The following is a 20,124-nucleotide window of genomic DNA, read 5'->3' on the forward strand; positions in this document are numbered from 1 at the left end:
CCTTGAGATGCTGTCTCACAGCACATAGCCCCTTTGTTATGATTTACGTTCACTTTAAATGTTATTCCATATTTTTGGTATTATTTGGAATTTTCTAACTTTTATCTAAGATTGTTAAGGCAATGAATCCAATTTCTTTTTATAGTTAATGTTGTCTAGGTAAAGTCTTCATGTGATGAAATCTTGCATTCCTACCCAATGTCATTTTGTGCTTACTTTTGTTATTATTTCTTACATAGTGCCATGTGTGATATATTTCTTCATAGGTCAAATAGTGCAAAGGCCACTGTCATATACTTCCGAGCTGTCAGAGATTGCGATCACAAACAATTAAAAAAAAATTATGCATGTGAACCATTGGTTAGTTAAATATTTAAGTACTGTACATTGACTTTGTGCTTAAGATTAAGTTTTGGGTACAAATACAAGTAGCTTAATGTGAAAGAATAATATTAGTTTATTGTCAGGATCTTCTTTTTTCCTTTTGGATTATCATTCATGGCTGTTGTTTTGAATTTTGATTATTTCCTGACTACAATTCTGTGTTGTCCTTTGAAAGCCCTATTTTGTACCAGTGTGAAATAATTGTCCTACAGACTTCTCCCTTAACATTATGGACATAGTAATAATTTGGCCAATGGGGTACATGTATTATTTTTATAGACTTTCAAAATGTTTTTGATAAAGTACCCAATGAGAGGCTAGGAGTCAAATTAAAACAAGTGGGAGTCCAATGCAAAAAGAGTAAGTCGGTGGGAATATTGGCACAGAATACAGAGGATTTTGGTGAGAGGAACATTTTCTAAATAAGGTGATGTTAAAAGTGGTGTCCTTTAGGAATCAGAGTGAGGCCAATGATATTTTTAATTTACATACATTATCTACAAAAAAATATAACTAACAGGATTATTAACTTTGCCAAAACACTTAACTATATGAAATGTTAGATGCCCTAAAGTCAAAATAATCTTTCATGAAGGATCTGGACAAATTTCAGAATTGTCCAGATGTGTGCAGTTGAAATGTAATGTAAGTAAATGTAAAGTGTTGTGTGTAGGAAGTAAAAATGTTATAGTAGATTAGTACACATTATGAAAAGGATTTATTTGTAGGTGTAAATATGTAATTCTCCATGTGTTGAGTTACCAGCATAATGGGTTGAGTATAAACCAAGAGAGGTTACTCCTGTTATATATTAGTACACTGTAAGTGTTCATTTCAGTTCAGCTATTGATGCCTGATTGTGGGTTGATGCATAGTGGTATGATTGGTAATGCCTTACAGTTTTTGCTAATGGATGCTGTTCAGTAAAGAGCAAACGGCACACTGTCTGCTCATCTATTCTTATCGATAACTATGATAGTGTACTGCATTACGAATCCATGACAATTCTTAAATTATATAACACACTAATGAGTTTTCTTCTGGAACTGTGCACTTTTGATCTCTGTATTAGAGAAGGTCCAGAGAAGCAGGCAGATTCCAGGAATATGGTGAATGAGCTATGAATGGAGATTCAAAGAGGTGATTTTTTTCAGTTTAAGCACCTGAGGTTAAGAGGAGAAATGAGAGAAATGTTCAAAATTATGAAATTTTGGATTTCAGTTGTTATTTCAAAATGGATTAATCAAGAAGAACATGATGGCACAGACAGAAACTAGTTTTATTACATTTTCTCGCAAAAGTTAGAAATAAATTAGAGTAGAGTAGGTAGAGTGGTAGACATTAGTGCTTTGGTGACATTAAAAAGTCAAATGCGTTAAATTTAGCAAAAGTTAAATAATGATTAACAGGTTATGTGGGCCTGAATGGTCTATTCTTGTCAAAATTGCTGTTATGTTCTGTTACCCTCTTATATCTTTATCTAAAAAAGCAAAGTCTTGTTCTCGTTATTGCAAACTTAACTTTGGTTTTTAAAAGCAGTTTAGGTTGGTGCTCACTATTAACAGATAACTAAACCGACGATATTTTTAGTTCATCATATATCATTTGATCACATGATCAGTTTTGTATGTAGTTGACACTTGGATTAAAGCAGGTATGATATAAGACCACAGGAAAGTCAAATGGCTACTTACAGACTCCCATTATGCTGACCATTTTAACGAGTACTTCAGGCACTGGACATGGGCTGAAGAAAGGTTCAACTATGTACCGGCCAAATGCCAAAGCCACGACAGATGAGGCAGCAGGCCTAGATTGTTCACAAAACAACAAATACATAAATGTTAGGGAGAGAGGCAATGCAGCTTTTCTTCTAAATCTTTTCTTAATTTTTGTCATTTTGATTTCAACTGAGATAAATTCTTAACTGGGACGGCACGGTGGCGCAGTGGGTAGCGCTGCTGGCTCACAGGTTCGCTTCCTGGGTCCTCCCTGTGTGGAGTTTGCATGTTCTCCCCGTGTCTGCGTGGGTTTCCTCCCACAGTCCAAAGACATGCAGGTTATGTGCATTTGTGATTCTAAATTGTCCTTGGTGTGTGTGTGTGCCCTGCGGTGGGCTGGCACCCTGCCCGGGGTTTGTTTACTGCCTTGCGCCCTCTGTTGGCTGGGATTGGCTCCAGCAGACCCCCGTGACCCTGTAGCTAGGATATAGCGGGTTGGATAATGGATGGATAGATAAATTCTTAACTGCACAGCACATGTCTGCAAATTGCTCAATGATAATGCAATAACTGGCAGATCAGAAACAAAAATGCTGCATTCTTACACATAGAGAGCACACTTCCTCATAAAGCTCTACAGTCTACAAGGCATTTATTAACAGGTAATTCCCAACTTGATACAGAATATATGAAAGCACATTTAAGTAACATTTTTATTGTCAGAAATATACAGATGTGTTTGGTTGACACTTTATACCAAACAGTTCGGTAAATTGCCACACACGGTGTACAGTAGGCGTAGGAAAATATACAGTGTATTGAAGGAAGGGATATCGCTGCTAACTAATTTTATACTTGGTTTTCAGTTTAAATCCAAAATGGATCAAAAGCAAAACTGATCTGTTACAAAGTCTCAGACATTATGAAAATAGTTGTAGGGAATTTATGTAAATCAGTGAACACCAAAGTCAAGAAAATTTTCAAAATCCCATTCATGAAATACATGCATGACTAGCTATGAGAAAATAAATCATTTTGATCTTGCAACATTTATATGCCAATAACATAAAGGTGCCATATATGGTCTGGAAATTCCTTCACACTGACCTTTTGTTACAAAAAACAGAAAAAAAAATAAGTGCACTGCATGAAATCATCACCCACAATGCATTGTAAGTCAGGAAGCATATTTTATTTGGTACCACTGTCTTGCATAATCAAAAATATCTCATGATCTCTTATCAACCCCACTTAACTAAGTTCAGCCTAACCTGGCAGCACTACATGCAATGCAACATAAGCACAAATTAAAATGATTTGGTAACAATAAACTACTTCTGCTCTTTAAATATTCCTTTTCAAAAACTAAGTTTAAGATTTTAAAATAAAAATGTTTTTGCCATTTAAAAACAGTAATTACAATGAACTTTGTTTTACACATTTTTATACATTCCCTGGACACTTTTTTAGGTTAACAAGAGCATCCCGGAGTTATAAAGCCCAGGAGTTATAAAGTGAAATGTGACCTGGACAGAAACTCATGAAGAACACTGGACCACTGGTGACTGAACAGTTGCCAGGAATGTTAACTTTCTAAGAAAAAAAGATTGGGCCTGAGGAATGTTAGACTAATGATAGAAGATTTCTGAAGTTACAGTGTCAAGCTACCAAAAGGCCAGAATTAATGAGGACTGCCCTAGAGAATATGACACTCTTGAGGTTGTGACAGGCAGCAAGGAGGCAGTGAAGAGCAGAAGAAATGTTGTGGTACCACCCCAGAATTAAAATGTAAATATTTAAAAATAAGGCAAAATGACGTGTGCAAGGCACAACACAAAGGATGCTGAAACTAAGTCAGCCACAGGTCAACTCTTTGTCTTTTGTTCTAATAGTTGTATTGTACTTGGGCTCTAATCAGTTCTGAAATGCCACCTTTATGGATTGCTACTTTTAAGATAAAGTGACTGAAAGAGGAAGGGCTTGTTCCAGGTGTCATGGACAGGTGTGCGTTCCCTCATTGGATGTGGAAAAATTAGAGGATACCAGTAGCAACAATACCCCATTTACCCCAAGTGGTAGTGTTTACCTCAGTTGAGTCTGTCAGGGGACCCCCCCCAGAAGCGCATGTGTGACAAGGTACTTGAAAGCTTATAGATACAAGGAGACATGAGCTATAGAAGGAACTCCAGCTTGTTTTCCCTGTTTCAAAAACAGAGCTACCCGATCCACTGTAAGACCAGAAGACCTACTGAATCAGTACAGAATAAGGACGCAACTGTTGAAGGAAAAGTGGTCAGGTTAGAAACAGTGTCTGCGAGGAAGAAAGGAGGTCAAAAGGGTACGATTGATGTGGTGCTTTATGAAAGGCATGTGTACACAGCATCCTACTTGAAAGACAAGGTTTAGGACTAATTCAGGACACACCTGCATTGAGAGAGGAAGAGGGATTTATTTGCTTTTCTTTGAATGTAGAACATCACCCCCTTTTTCATTCTGAGTGCCACTTACTATTACATCAGCTGGCATATGAATTAATCTAAAAAATATACACATTTTTATGTATATACACAGGTAAAACAGGTTTACTAAAAAAAAAGTTTTTTCTTCTGACAGACTTTAATAAGTCCCAGGCCCAGTCTCACTAGGTGGCCTAAGTGAACTAGCAGATCTACTGATCTTGTTGCCATTTGGCATTTCTGGTGTACTCCGACAGATTTGGCGCCCATGGTTTTACTGATACGTAATAAATAGAGGAGTATCTGCGCTTTTATTATACTATGCTTTATCCATGGCTATAGATAACTACTGGATTAAGGAGGGAAATAATAACAATAATGTTTAGAGCTTTAGGAGAGGCAGATAAAGGCTCAATAAGGGTTACAGGATTTAGGTAAGCACAAAAGAATGAGTTTAGGTGCATTATTGGAATATGCAAAGTGAAGCTCTGCATGCTTGGATTGGAACCAAATTACTGGTGGTACTCTTGTTTATGGTTATGCACTGACATTCAATCAAAGAGTTTAAGATTTCAGAAGAAGTGCCAGTACTTAATGGTACTGTAACCAAATGTGCCAGTAAGAAACATAGATTGTTTTGATAGAATGTCAGTCGATAGAAGTGCAGGGATGCAGTGGTGAAAATTTCTGAAGAAGTGCTTGTACTCTGTGTTGAAACTGGAAATGGTAACTACTGAAAAAAGTGCTGAAATTTTTGTTTTTGAATGAGAGTAAATGGCCAAGAGTATACAGTATTTTTGGTATTACAGGTGTTCTATGGGAAGAATGAAAAACAATAGTTGTCTTTTGATTAAAACCTTTTAAAGACTGGAAGTGGCAAAAGGAGAAATGAAGTACCTTTGGGATTTAATTGGGGTGAGAGTAGATACACACTGAGAGTCCAGTTAAATAGCCTTCCAAAAATAGATATCCAGTGCATACATTTATTTAATTAAATTCTATCTTGCTTTTATTTAAAGCCACAAGGTCTTTTGGGCAATCTCTATGGTCTTATTAATGAAGATGAAGAATTATTGGAAGCTTTCTGTGGATGTAATTGTAACAATGTAATTCATAAAAATGTACTCCTTCTTCCCAAAAATAAAAAACTGCTAATGTCAATAAAACAAACTATTTAATATTTTACCCTTGACTTGGCAAGCAGAAACTGACAATTATAAGTTGATCTAAAAATAGAGCGAAAAAAATGACATGTATTAAAGCTATGTTACCTGGTTTTGCCTGGGAAATTTCATAAGACAATGGGCCTCACTTATAGTGCTATTGGTTAATCGGATGCATCAGAAGTACTATGTAACTAAGTACTTTTCTGTATACAAAATTTGTAGAGTTTTTGCCAAAGGCTAATATCAATAGCCAGTAGTGTAATGTAATGGTTAAGGCTTTGAACATAGGACTTCAAACCCTAAGGGTGTAAGTTCAGGTATCATCTTGGGTGGCCATGAACGACTGGTTCAGCAGTCTTATTATGACATTATGGAACAGGCCACTGCGGACTATACCCAACTTAAGACCAAGGTACTGCTGAGGTATGAGATAAGTCTGGATCAGCAGGCAAGGGCGTGTAGGGAGTGGAAATCTGACCCAGATCGGCCAGCTCCAGGCTTTTGTTTCATAGGGCAGAGTTGAGCGTTGGTTAAAACCTGGGGGAAATGGGGCTAAGTTGTCAATGTCTTTGCTTGTGACTTCCTCCTAAACGCCCTCCATGACTTTCTTGCCCTGCCAGTCCGGTGACTTGAAATCAAATCTTTAGACAGCCTCATAGCAGCCCTCAAACATCACCACAATTTGAATGCTCAGAACAGCCTGTTGATCACCAATAGCCTCGGATGGGATGCATCGATATATCTAAACCTATCCAGTTCAAGATGGAACCATTGGTGGACACAAGTAGAAATCCACACCATAAACCACAGGCGCTGTTACAAGTGCGCGGAGGTGGGCCAATAAATTGCAGCTGGGCATGAGGAAAAAGGTATTGTTTTGCTGCCAATCCCTTGTCCCTTCCCTACACTGGGGTGGTTGTAATTAACAGGCATAAAGTCACGGCAATGATGGTTTCCGGCAGTAGCATTTCCATTATCACTTCTTGTTTCATGCTCCTGCAACAATAGGAAACAGGTATGATCAGTCTGACATGCATTCACGGGGGAATCCGTTGGCCCACCTCTTGTATAATCGCCTATTAGGGGGTAATTTATATGATCAGGATGGCTATTATGCAAGATCCATCCTACCCTGTAATACTGGGGGCTAGACTGGTCCCAAAGCAAAAGCAGAGAAGCATGAAACACTCCAGAAAAAACATTGGACCTTATTATACATGGTGAAAAACTGTCTTGAGCGGTCTCTATGTTGTGTTCCCAACTAAGTAATCAAGGAGATGTGGTTATTCAGTATGACGTATGTGGAGAGGTGTTGACTCTTTCAGATGCCTCTACTTAGGCGGAAGTCAGGCTTTCACAGCCCGTTGTCACACCTATTGAGGTTGCAACTTATCCTCTAAGTTACATTTTCAATTTATGAACAATCCGGCTTTCTTTAAAGCGGAAATTCCTTCTAGCAGTGGAATGATGATTCCCTAAAGTTTGGCAAAGAATGTGATTGCTCTGGTTGATGGACAACACACGTCTCATCCCATGCTACCCAGTCCACACTTTGTATTAAATAATGATTTGTTGTATCATGTAGCGGGACAAGAGGGCAAGGTGAGGATGCTGCTGGTATTTCCCTGCACCTGCCAGCAGCAGGTCTGTAAACAAGATAACACCCACCAGCAAGGCACCTATTTTGGTGCTGAGAAGACATTAAAGTGGATTAAACTCTGTTATTGGCAGCAGATTCCTCAGGAGGACTGTGCGCCTCTGATTTGAGTGCCATTCATCAATATTATACTTGAGTGTATTGGGGTCAATATTATTATATGCTCATGCTGGTGGATTATACTACCTGATACACTGAGGCGATCCCCTTGACAGTTGTCAATTACAAAAATATTGTATGGAAACTGGTAGCGGTCTTTGAGCATGTCAGCATTTCTAAAGAAGTCTTAAAAGATCTGGGAACATCCTTCATCTCACCTTGGAGACATTCTAAGAGGTTGCCAGATTACTCAAAATCAGGCACATGAACACCTCAGTGCATCATCATCAAACTGACGGTCTAGTAGAGTGGTTCAAGCAAATGCTCAACCAGACGCTATGCATGGTGGTCAGTGAAGATGGGAGGAACTGGGATCAGCCGCTCCCCCTCATCCTATTTGCTTACCAGGTGGTCCCACAAGCCTCTACAGGGTTCTCCCCTTTCAAGCTGTTGTATGGACAACATAGGGAGTTTTTTGACATTCTTTAAGAAGGTTGGGAAGATAAGGCACTCCCTTTCACAAATTTTTTGAATATATTGTACAATTACATGATAGATTTTTAAGAATTTGACCTATATTAAATAGAAATTTGGGGCATACACAATCAGCACAGGCCCACTATTATGATCATGGCAAGACGCTCTGTGAGTTCCATCTTGGAGACTGTCATGGTACTCATTCCCACCTCCCATTCTAAATTATTGGCCCATTGGCAGGGTCCAAATGAAATTAAGGAAAGAAATGAACAGATGGATTATTTGGTGAAAGAATCAAATCGCTGACCTCCCAAACAAGTATAACTTTAGCAATCTGTTGAAACCATGGAAGGATAGGGAACCCAATCCCTACTCTGATGTTTTGTTTTGGTAGAGATCTACATTACTCTGCTTTTCCCTTTTGTATTCTTTATTGTGTAGACTATATCAGAATGCATCTAGTCCCATAGACATACCACTTTTTATAAGTTATTGTACTTTAAAACTTCTCTCCACGTTCCTTGTTCCTTTCTACATTAATAAACTCAGACGATTACATAGAGTAAATGGACAAGCTGGAGTTAACCTCCAACTTTAAGCAATGTATTATTGATAATATTCATAAAATAAAAACAATAAGCAAAGTACATGTGAATATTGCCACCCATACAACCTGATAAATGCTAGATGTGTAGTTTCAGGTGGCACACAGACTTTCTTCAGAACATAATTGAGTGCGTTTATAATTCTTGGGATGAAACTGTTTTTGAACCGCAAGGTCTGTACAGGAAAGGCTTTGAAATGTTTTGCCGTGGCTGAGGCAGCGTGTGCTTGATGCTGTATACCGATAATTCTCTTTCCGATCAGCTGCTGCTGTGATTCCCCACTCAGATACAGTGATAAAAATACTCCGGGTGATGCAGTGAGAGTAATATGGAAAAAGACAATCCGCTGTGGCAATCCCTAAAGGGAGCAGCTGAAAGAAGAAGAAGGTGCAGTGAGAGTATCAGCACCTTTACTCCACAGACACAATCAAAAGTTTTATGTTGAAGGTAAAACAGTCCATTAGTCTTTCTAGAATGTAGAACTTGACAAACCTTAATTATTAAGACTAGAAAATACAGAATGTATTACTTGCACTCTCATCTCACAGACACTTACCGGACCATGATAAACTCTACCCAGAGACGAAGAAATGCAGGCAAGGGTCCTAAGGTTTCCAGAAGATAAATGTAATGTCCACCGGACTTCTTAATGCTTGTGCCTAACTCAGCATAGCACAGGGCTCCTAGGAATCAATAAAAGACCTCAAGTGAAAGGGAACAAACTTCATTGTAGCTGTGTCTTTTCTGAGATCTCAAATTTGAGCTGCTACTCAGTTGATAAGACAGGTTCAGGATGAGTCAGATGCATACAAAAGAAATTTCTCAGTCCAATAAAGTTCATTTTAAAAGCGTGTAGTGAAAATTCAAAGCAAAACAGTTCACACAAAAATAGAGAAAATAGTTGTTACACACGCAGAATGAAAGGCAAAAAGGAAAAAATGTTTCTTCTACAAACTTAGCTTTTTAAACTTCAGCTGCTTTCTATACTTAAAGGTTGTGTTATTTCTCTATGGCAAACTTATATATGTTTTACTTAATACATTCAGTACGTTCTCTACGTACAGCACATTCAATATGATCAAAACAATTTGTTACAGGATACGGTGCATTCAGTAGGGCACTGTTTAAAACTGTGTGCCCTGCATGACTTACCTACTGCAAAGCAGATTATAAATTGGGACTACTACAATTTAAAGTTTAGCTTGTGGGGGTTATAATAGAATGTCCCAAAGACTAGTCATTAATATATAGGCCAACATTTTAACATAACAAGAAAATACTTCAGGCTTTATGTTTACTGCAATGTTTACATTGTAATGTTATTACATTTTAGTGTATAACAAAACAAACAAAGACGAAAGCCACTAGAACATTGAAATGAAGGATCAGTTAGTAAATGTGTGGATTAATAATGTCGAATATCTGTTTTCTGAGGTTCTGGAAGCAAAAAAGAAATGCAATTTCACTGCAAAAATCAAATCATTTTAGACTATATGATTTTATTATTCTTTAGAATGGTCAACAGCAGTTTCGATTTATAGCAATGTTTAGAATGATCTCAATTATTCACCCTCAAGGGATGAGCATTAAAAACTTGGGAGCAGAGATGGCTAATAGTGTAAAATAATTTATCCCTACAAATAAGGTGAATAAAATTCTAAATGAGAAAAATGATAAGAACCCAAATCTGTCTCTATTCTAAATAATAAGTAGGATTTTCAGAAAACTCAAATCCACCACACTCAGAATAACAGTTATCTGGTCAGAAACTCACATAACTAAAATAAAAATTAACAAGTTCAAATATTCCTAAAAAGGTTTATTTAAATTGAAAGCTACAGGCATAACTTATCATTTTTGTATTATGATCTTTGGAGTGTTTACACAATGTTTCTACACCCGACCGCGTCCACCATGAAAAACCATGCGAAAGGAACAACGAAGCCCCACCTCGCTACTACCGTGGTCGGGTGTCTTTGTGGATTATATATAGAAAAGCAGCCACAACTACACAGAGCAATGAAAAGTCTAAGTGAGTCACAAGTGGATCTGGCCTGTGCAAAGACGACAACGACTCAAGTGCCGAGTTGGAGGTGGGCACATGAGCAGGCAGTGCATACTGAACGAGAAATTCAGTCACGGACGATTGTGTGTTGGTTTGTTCTGTGCATTGTTACAATGTTGCTTTTCTTGCTGATTTATTACATTACCGATTTTTCAAATGTTAATTTTCTCCCTGTGCTTAAAAATCATTAAAAAACCGGCTTGATTATGCAGTGTATGGTACGCCGCGGGTTGGCTAGTTTTACATATTCTTATACATTATTATTACTTATAATATTATTACTTTTATCATAATTTTTATTATTGGTAGTAGTAGAATATTTTTTTTTTGTATCACATGATACTGTAGCCACAGTGATACTGTTGGCTATATCAAGTAGCAAACTTTTATTGGACCTTTATAATTATTATTATTACTAATTAGGCCTTCATTTAGAAAGGAAATAAATGAATAGGCATATCATTGCTGTTAAATATCATTCAGGGAGGGGTATGTTGAAAGGTTTGGAGGATGAAGGCCCAAGAAGAAGATTCTTCTTAGGGCCTCCGTTTGGCTAGAGGAGACCCTGCAATGCAGCCTACATACAGCATATTCATCATGTCCTGTTGTTCCTGTTACAGGATGCTATCGCATGTGTTTAATCTTTTGTCCTAGTTTTGAGAAAAGCACAAAAAACAAAAACATTTTAAGCTGCATCACGATTCCCTGTCTTGAACAATTCTGAATCAATGCACAAAATTTCACAATTTTTCATAAATTGGCTTATGAATCAATTGGAAAATATATACTGTACAAAACATTTCAAATAAACAATGTATTGTGCAAACATTTAACACATGTGGGACCTCAATGCTATCAAATTTTACTGAACTGAATGACTTATTATTGCATATTTTATGATGAACTGCTACCCCAACGGGAATTCCTTCATAAGCGCCAAGCCCTAAGTTTGCGTTGACTGCTTTAAGAAAATGGAATATTGATTTCATATTAACCTGTATACTAATGTCGGTTACATTATTCCAAGATATTGTATATATTTTTCAAATAATGCTACAAAAGAGAAGTCATCAAACAATGTTTCATTTATAATATCCATGCATGAATCTGTTTTGTTAATCAGTTTATCCTGAGCAGGGTCATGGGGAAGCTAAAGGCAGGAACAAAGCCTGGAAAAGGTGCTCAACAATTGTGGATGAACACACACGCACAAATACACACACAGATACACACACATGCATGGGCCAACGTAGCACCGCCAATCCACCTAACCTGCATATCTTTGACTGTGGGAAGAAACCAGAGCACCCAGTGGGAACCCACATAAACAAAAGAAAATCATGCAGACTTTAAGAAAGAGAACCCAGGACTTGATCCCCAGTCTTAATTGTTATGATGCAACAGCACTATTACATTTAATATAACTAGGGGGTTCTGCCCCCTGCTCGCTTCGCTCACCAACTCCCAGACGGGCGCTACGTGCTAGCAACTTTGCAAATCTGCCACTCGCACATGGGGAGGCAGATGTACAATTTAAACAGATTATAATTTTCATAGGAATTGTTACATATGCATAATAGAACTATTTTACATTACAGCAAGTAATTAACCATAGTAAAAAATAGTAAAGGGTAATAAATTAAAAGAAAATTATGTTTCATGTTGCGTTATACGTTTTCGTTCTGTTTTGCTTTTAAAATTAACACACAAATACTTTTTAAACTTACACTTTTACTGTAAAACCTCAGTCATTTTTCTTCAATATCGCATTGAATTTTTATTCAGTGTTTGGAATTTGTCACAGGAGGCTGGGGATCAGACCCAGCTGGGAAGCCTGGAAGTACCAGGAGGTGGTCTTTATGTCTTTATGTTGAGGGGACCACAGGGAAGGAGCAAGGAGACTCAAGCTCAATGGAGCCCAGGGAGGTCCCCAAGTGTCGTGGAGCCTGAGAGATTGGCTACACCTGGGAAGGTGGGGGAAGATCCTTCCAGCAACATCCGGAGTGCTTCCAGGTGCAAGGGAAGCACTTCTGCCACACCAGGAAGTGCTGCCAGATGTCATCAGGCACCTGGAGCACATCTGGGTGGGAATGAAAGGGGCCACGTCACTCCAATCAGAGAGCTAAAGTTGGGAGCGGGAGCAGGACTAAGCTCCTGTGAGGAGAGGAAAGGCAGCCCACAGACATTTGGAAGAGAGACCCGTAAGGATAGGGTGATTAGTGCTGGGGGCACTGTGTGCTGTGTGGGACCTATTTATACTTCAATAAACGTGTGTTTGGCAAAGTGCTGGTGTTAGCCTGATGGTGTTCAGACAAGAGCTCATAACTTATATTGTGACAACCCAGAGTATAACTGCCCGTGAGTGAATATCGTTTCTTTCTCTCTATTAAATTAACCAGCTTCTTCTAATGTTTGTCCCTGTGAGTTGTTAATTGTCAAAGTAAAAACTATTCTAACGGGAAACTGCAAATGTTTTAATATGAATGGCATATCAAGATCTCCTTTGGTGTCTAATGTTATCCGTGGAAGACGTACTACATTACCTTTCTTGTTGCCTGTTAAAATTTTACATGTCAGAATTGTTCAACCAATTTTGAATACAACTAATCTTGTCCTATTGCATAGCCCATGACTCAGACATAAATTATGCAATAACATTACGATACATTCTTCTTTCAACAGTAATTCGGCCAGTGGAAGACCGGATGGTGTTAACAGTTGTAGATATTCTATGGGATATTTTAAGTTGATGTTTTCCTCTTCTGCGACATCGCCACCAACTGTTTCAGCATAGTCTATTGATATCCATTTAACCAATTTGCTGTATAAAGACAATTTTCGTGTTAATTCATTTGACTGTGCTAGGATTGTCCGTGTACTCATTTCTTCTATTGATAACCCTTCATCCAAATTCTTCAATAAGATTTGGACATAACAGCTCATCTTTTATTGGGAACTTAAACTGAGGAAAACGTAAAAATTCATTAGAGCTGATAGCACAGGAACTGTGCCTGACAAAATCATTCACACGAATAAGAGGTGAAAGGACCATGGGCATGGGCCTTAACTGTAAATGGTTGAGAAGAGGGTGGGACTTGAAAAAATCTCTTGGCAACAGTCTCGTCTCGCAGGACTTGAAAAAAATCTCTTAGCAAAAGTCTTGTCTCAAGATTTTCTTTAAAAATAGAGAGATATGCAGTATATATAACACTAAAACACAGACAAAATTAAATTATTATTGCAGCATATTTGGAATTAGCTTTTTACTACTATGGTAGACAACATTTGATTTGCAGCTTTCATATTATCAATAAGTATGTTGATTGCATCATTCTTCCGGTGAAACTTTATTGAAGAAGTGTAGTGAATGGCAGGAAACAAAAAATGAAGTTATCAGTTTAGGTATTAAGCAATGGAAGTGGCATAATTCACAGTCTATAAACAAGATTGGGTCAAAACCAAAAGTAAAATCAAACCAATTTGATTTCTGAATAGAAAGGTAGATTCCTTAACCAACTAACATGAACAATCAAAAATAAAAAAAAGTTGTTTTTTTTTATTTTGAACTTTTAAACTTTTATTTTCAATCTCAGATGCAGTATTCAATGTGACACTGGTTCTGTGGACTATGTCCCCTAGTAATGATCCACTGCATCATGGTACCCAAACTGCAAAATAGCAGTCTTTTCTCTTCCTCACAGGCAAATAGAAAAAAGAATCCTGGCCAAAATCCTGAATTCAGTCACCAGTGTTTTCATAAAAGGAGTCTTTTAAATAAGAACACATCATCGAAGGAATGGGACAGAGTCATCTCATGAGATAGAGAAAGGAAAAGACATAAGATCAGCAGCTGACATGAAGAAAGCCACCATTGCTGCCAGTAGCACAAGTGCATAACTAACCTGTTTTGTTATATTCATTAGAATGGGAAGCAAATAAGGCAGTCTTGTTGGTGCTCCAAACATTTACTTATCTCTTATCATCCTTCCACAAAATTGTATATTAATTTCATGTATGCAATCAGTAACAGACAAGTATGATAAGTTAATAGGTCAGAATAATGGGTAAATAAACATGCTAAAAGTTAGTATCTTGAAAAGCTCATGGAAATTTTTGAGAGCAAGACTTGCTACAATTCCAAGGAATGCATAGCTTTGGCTTCTTCTGTGTTAACAAAGCTGTGTAGTTGTTAGGTCAAGCATACAAACATCAAGTGAGCCTAAAGTAAGACTTACTGACAATAATCCAAAAACTGTTTCAGGCCATTGCATATGCAATTGGGGCTAACTTGTGAGTTAAAGTTCATTTTTTAATTCTACAAGATTAGTAGATTATTATCATAAAGTTGTCTGGAGTCTGAAATCAAAGAACCATTCTCCATTCCAGCAAAGAAGGACATTTCCAAGCAGCCATATAACATGCATTACTTTATCTATACTAATAAAAGGCAAAGCCCTCACTCACTCACTCACTCACTCACTCACTCACTCACTCACTCACTCACTCACTCACTCACTCATCACTAATTCTCCAACTTCCCGTGTAGGTAGAAGGCTGAAATTTGGCAGGCTCATTCCTTACAGCTTACTTACAAAAGTTGGGCAGGTTTCATTTTGAAATTCTACGCATAATGGTCATAACTGGAACATATTTTTGTCCATATACTGTAATAGAATGCAGCTCGATAGCCATGGGAGGCGGAGTTTCGTATTAAAATATTTAACCAATCACATTTCAGTCGTCATTTGTTGCCAGGCAGAGAGAATAGACTGAAGCTCGATAGCCGTGGGAGGCGGAATTTCGTATTAAAGCATTTAACCAATCACATTTCCGCCATCATTTGTTGACAGGCAGAGAGGCTTTCACAATCTGTTGTGGAGACACTCTAACACAGAATTCAATCAATTAGATTTTGAGTTTATGTCAGTAGGGCCCTCTAGCAGGCGTACGGCAACTTCACCGTATTCCGACCCATTGATTGGATAGAAGCCGATATGTGGAACTCTCCGAGGCCACTGAAAGCACCGCAAACGCTCCGAGCGAAAGATCGTCGCATGCACTACGACCAACTCCATGGCAGGATTCTGGATAATATTATTTACCAGACACAGACCAGATTTCAAGACCACAAAAACCTGATGTTTGTCACGCTCCTCGAGCTCCAGAAGTTTCGGGAATATAAGAAAAATTTCACGCATGCAGCCTTCTCCACTTTAACACAAGAGCCACGGAGCGCTTTTGATCTGTCTCGGCTAAAAACAGAACTGACTGTAATGTATGCCATGGATGATTTTGCAGGAAAATCTCCCACTGATCTCCTTGACTTCCTTCATCAGAAAAATCTGAATGAGAGCGTGGGGCAGCTGTTCACATTGGTATATTTGGCGGTGAGCATTCCTGTGTACACTGCTTCTGTCTAGCGGACATTTTCTGCCCTAAAACGAATTGAAACTTATGCCAGAAATACCATAGGGCGGGTTCGCCTTTCAGTATTAGCTTCAATGGCGATAGAAAGTGAGGTTTAGATGGAACAGAAGCGCACGGATAATCCGTACGACAGAGTAATTGAACTGTTTTTGAGGAAAGAGAGGACGATGGATTTTGTTTACAAATAATCCGAATTTTTGGTGAGTAAAATGTTGCGATTTTCCTAAATAATATTGCAAGTTTATGAGTTATTATTGATGTTTTTTATGTGTGTCGCGGCTGCAGTAGAAAGGAACTTGTTCATCCCTGGTTTGTTTATTCAATAAAGGCATTTATTGTGGCTACATGAGTTATCTTTTTATATATATATATATATATATATATATATATATATATATATATATATATGCTAATAAAAGGCAAAGCCGTCACTGACTGACTCACTGACTCATCACTAATTCTCCAACTTCCATTAATGCGTAGAAGGCTGAAATTTGGCAGGCTCATTCCTTACAGCTTCCTTACAAAAGTTGGGCAGGTTTCATTTCGAAATTCTACGCGTAATGGTCATAACTGGAAGCTATTTTTCTCCATATACTGTAATGGAGTTGAGCTCAAAAGCCGTGTGTGGGGCGGAGTTTCATGTGACATCATCACGCTTCCCACGTAATCACGTGAACTGACTGTCAACGCAGTACGAAGAAAACCAGGAAGAGCGCCAAAAAGCGCTGAAGAAAACATGCATTATATAATTGAGAAGGCAGCGGCACAATAAGAAGCGAGCGAGTGACATATACAACCATATTCATGAGTTCTGCTACTTCGGAAACAAAGCACGGTGTAAACCTAAAGTTTAAATTAAGTTCATAGACAGGCTGCCGCTGGCCTTTGTCATGCCCACGGGTATCACGGGATACAAGTTTAATGAGAGGACGCAGGATATAAACGAGAGTTTTGATCACTTTGTAACTAAGTTAAAATTTCAGGTGAAGGGCTGTGCTTATGCAAATTCCAAGAGACTGTGTTTGTGGGGGATTGACAGTTAAGGTGGGTGGCGAAGCGAGGGTGACTTATTCAGGCAGGCAGGCGACAGCTCAATAGCTCGAATATGGATATAAGTAGGCTCTATTTTGTCGCCAGAAATATCTTTGGTGTAAATGGAAGTTGAATTTAGTCTTTAAATTTCTATGGTGAAGAAAAATGTATGCAATGATGACTAAATTTAACTTACATTCCTACTAAACATATTTCTGTTGACTAAATAAAAATTACTTATATTTAAAATTTAAATAGAACTTGAACAGATACAATAGTTCATAATACCCATGCAGCATTAAGTGCACGTAACAGCAGGAGTCATCCATTTTAACAAGCAGCGTATTGCACTGATACGAAATAGCCTGCCCATTTAATTATTTAAGAATGGATAGATAAATTAAGATTTTGTACAAATAATGTTTTTAATTTTTCTTCCTCAATGGATTCTGGCACCCCCAGTAACAGGTGCTTACACCCCAAAGGAGATATATATATATAGATATACATATAGAGATATATAGATATAGATATTATATATATATATATATAGATATATATAAAATATAGATAGATAGAGATATAGATATATATATGTGTATATATATATATGTGTATGTATGTGTGTGTGTGTATATCTGTAGATATGTATGTATGTATGTATATATGTATGTGTGTGTGTGTATATATATATAGAGATGTATATATATATATATATATATATATATATATATATATATATATATATATATATATATATATTATTAAAATGTTTCCTTTTCTTTTTCCTTACTTCTTTAACACACTACTTCTCCACTGCGAAGCGTGGGTATTTTGCTATAAAGTATATGACTGCATTAAAAAATCCTAGAAAGCACATAGTTTAATAAAACAAATGGCTGCAATTGTGAACTGACAGAAAATTTTGGATCTGCAACCTTCTTATATTTCATTCTGTCCCAAATTTGTTCATTGTAAAATTTTCGATATTTTACAGCTGCTGATTAACCTTTACCCAGACTAGAGTGTTCCTTCACTTACCAAAAATAGAGAAAATTCCTGTGGCCATCCAGATGATAAGAGACATGCCCACATTACCGGAGTTTTTCAGGACACCTTTGGGAGCAATAAAAATCCCACTTCCTACGACTGAGCCTACAATAATGCACACTGATCCCAGAAGGTTGATTTTTTTCCTCAAGTAAACAGTTTCTGTATTTGCCATTTCTGCAATGAAGCTACTTATCTGCATTAAGTGTTTTTGGCTTCTGTCCCAACACTCTGGTCTTTTATGTTTAATACAATGCCCAGTGGAAAAAAAAAAAACTCAGCTCATCTACATATGCTTTCCAAAGTAAATGAGAAAAAGGCTAGGACAAGGAAATCAATAAAGTTGTAAAACTGGATACCATTGCAAAGGTTGCCACTCACTAATGTGAGACTGAACTGTGTTTTGTAAATGTTTCTTTCAGTGATATGTTACAATTAAATGGTTACATCTATCATTTAACAATGAAACAGAAAATGTGAAATTAACAGAACTGAACTAAATTACACAGATCATCTTCACTCAGATGTGCGGCCCATTCAATATCTTTACTTTCACACAGCACAATCAATTCATTAACCCATTTTCTAAGTGTACCTAGTCCAAAGCAGGACAAGGAACCACAGTCTATCTAGACAGCAGCAGGCACAATGTGGGTGTGACAGGTGTCTGGTCACACTCACAGGTAATCTAACTTAGACACCATTAAAATATCAAGACTACGCCACCCAGTTTTATTAAGAGACTGGGAACTCTTGAAATTACGGATAATAGCACACAGGTTTCTTTAAATTGGGTGGTAAGTAAACACACAATGAAAGACACAGCAGTAATTTCAGGAAAAGCAACAGTAACTTCTATTAAACAAGACAATAAAGTAATTTAAAAAGATAAACAAACATACAACAAAACGTGACTGGTATTTCTGAGAACTGGAGAAATCCACAAATCTTGGTGTACCATGCTTATAACATTGTGCCCAAGAAGAATTGATGCTTAAACAAAGTACTGGTATCTATTTTTTTAGTTTTAAAATATATATTTTTTAGGTTTGATTATAGTGTATTTTGTGTAGTTTGATCATTAGCAACAGAATTTTATACATTTTTTGGGTAAGACTGTTATCAAGAAAATGTGGAGAAAGTATGATGGTCAGAATGCTTTATGAAGGCACTGTATGCTATATTCTTACCAACATTGTGCCATTAAATGACCCTGCAGCATCTACCTACTGTTTATGTATTCTTTGCCATTGCAATGCAGTTCAGATATGATATTCTCATCCATTGCTTTACCATTTTGCAACTTATTTTAATGATAATGATAATGCAAATTTTGGGAACAGCTTTGGAGTTTTGAAAGGACTCTCTGTTTGTGACAGGCAGACACATAAGAGCCATAATATTTTCCAGAAATAATATTTTCAGAATGTCTGTGTTACCTCAATTTATGCTTTTCGGAACCACTTCTTAATTTCTTGGTACTTGTGAGAGCATAAGAGGAAGCATATGTCTGCTTCCACCTCTCTCCCAGCTTACAATGGCCTCAAAACCTCTGGACTATGGATGTTCAAGACTTCCTGATGTGTATAGATGCTTATAATTTCTGTCTTTCTTTACATTTTTTTTGTGTGAAGTACTGGGTCAACTCACATTGTTTTCTTGTTAGATGATGCTTTGTGCCATGTTTCTGTGTTTAATGTGATATCTTTCCATTTTGTTCCTGGTTTCTCTTTCTTTTTGTGTAGTGAGTCCTATTCTGCTTCTGCAAAAAATGAATTTGGAGCCAGAGTACATTTTAGTCATTAGTTTTACTCATGGCTTCAATCCATTAATAGATAGATAGGCAGATATTTTATGGATCTTAAAGGGAAGCTGGTTGTATTAGAGCAGCCTGTGTATCAAATATACACAAATTACACTCAGGCCAAACAGTTCTCAGAATAAATAAGTAAATATGTAAACATTAAAGTGATAGCAATGCA

General features: G+C 37.3%; 1 protein-coding gene across 1 annotated transcript in view; it reads right to left on the bottom strand.

Annotated features, from left to right (window-relative positions):
- The window catches only part of LOC120538601 (cystine/glutamate transporter-like), a 45,151-nt gene extending 26,834 nt beyond the window's left edge, over positions 1–18,317 (bottom strand). The window contains exons 1-3 of the mRNA XM_039767990.1: positions 18,134–18,317; positions 9,122–9,248; positions 2,079–2,194 (exon numbers count right to left, since the gene is read on the bottom strand). Of these exons, the coding sequence (XP_039623924.1) occupies positions 2,079–2,194; positions 9,122–9,248; positions 18,134–18,317 (427 nt within the window). The remainder of the gene's footprint in view (positions 1–2,078; positions 2,195–9,121; positions 9,249–18,133) is intronic.
- Between the last annotated feature and the right edge of the window lie 1,807 nt (positions 18,318–20,124).

This window comes from Polypterus senegalus, chromosome 11 (assembly GCF_016835505.1).
Source record: "Polypterus senegalus isolate Bchr_013 chromosome 11, ASM1683550v1, whole genome shotgun sequence".
Lineage (NCBI taxonomy): Eukaryota > Metazoa > Chordata > Cladistia > Polypteriformes > Polypteridae > Polypterus > Polypterus senegalus.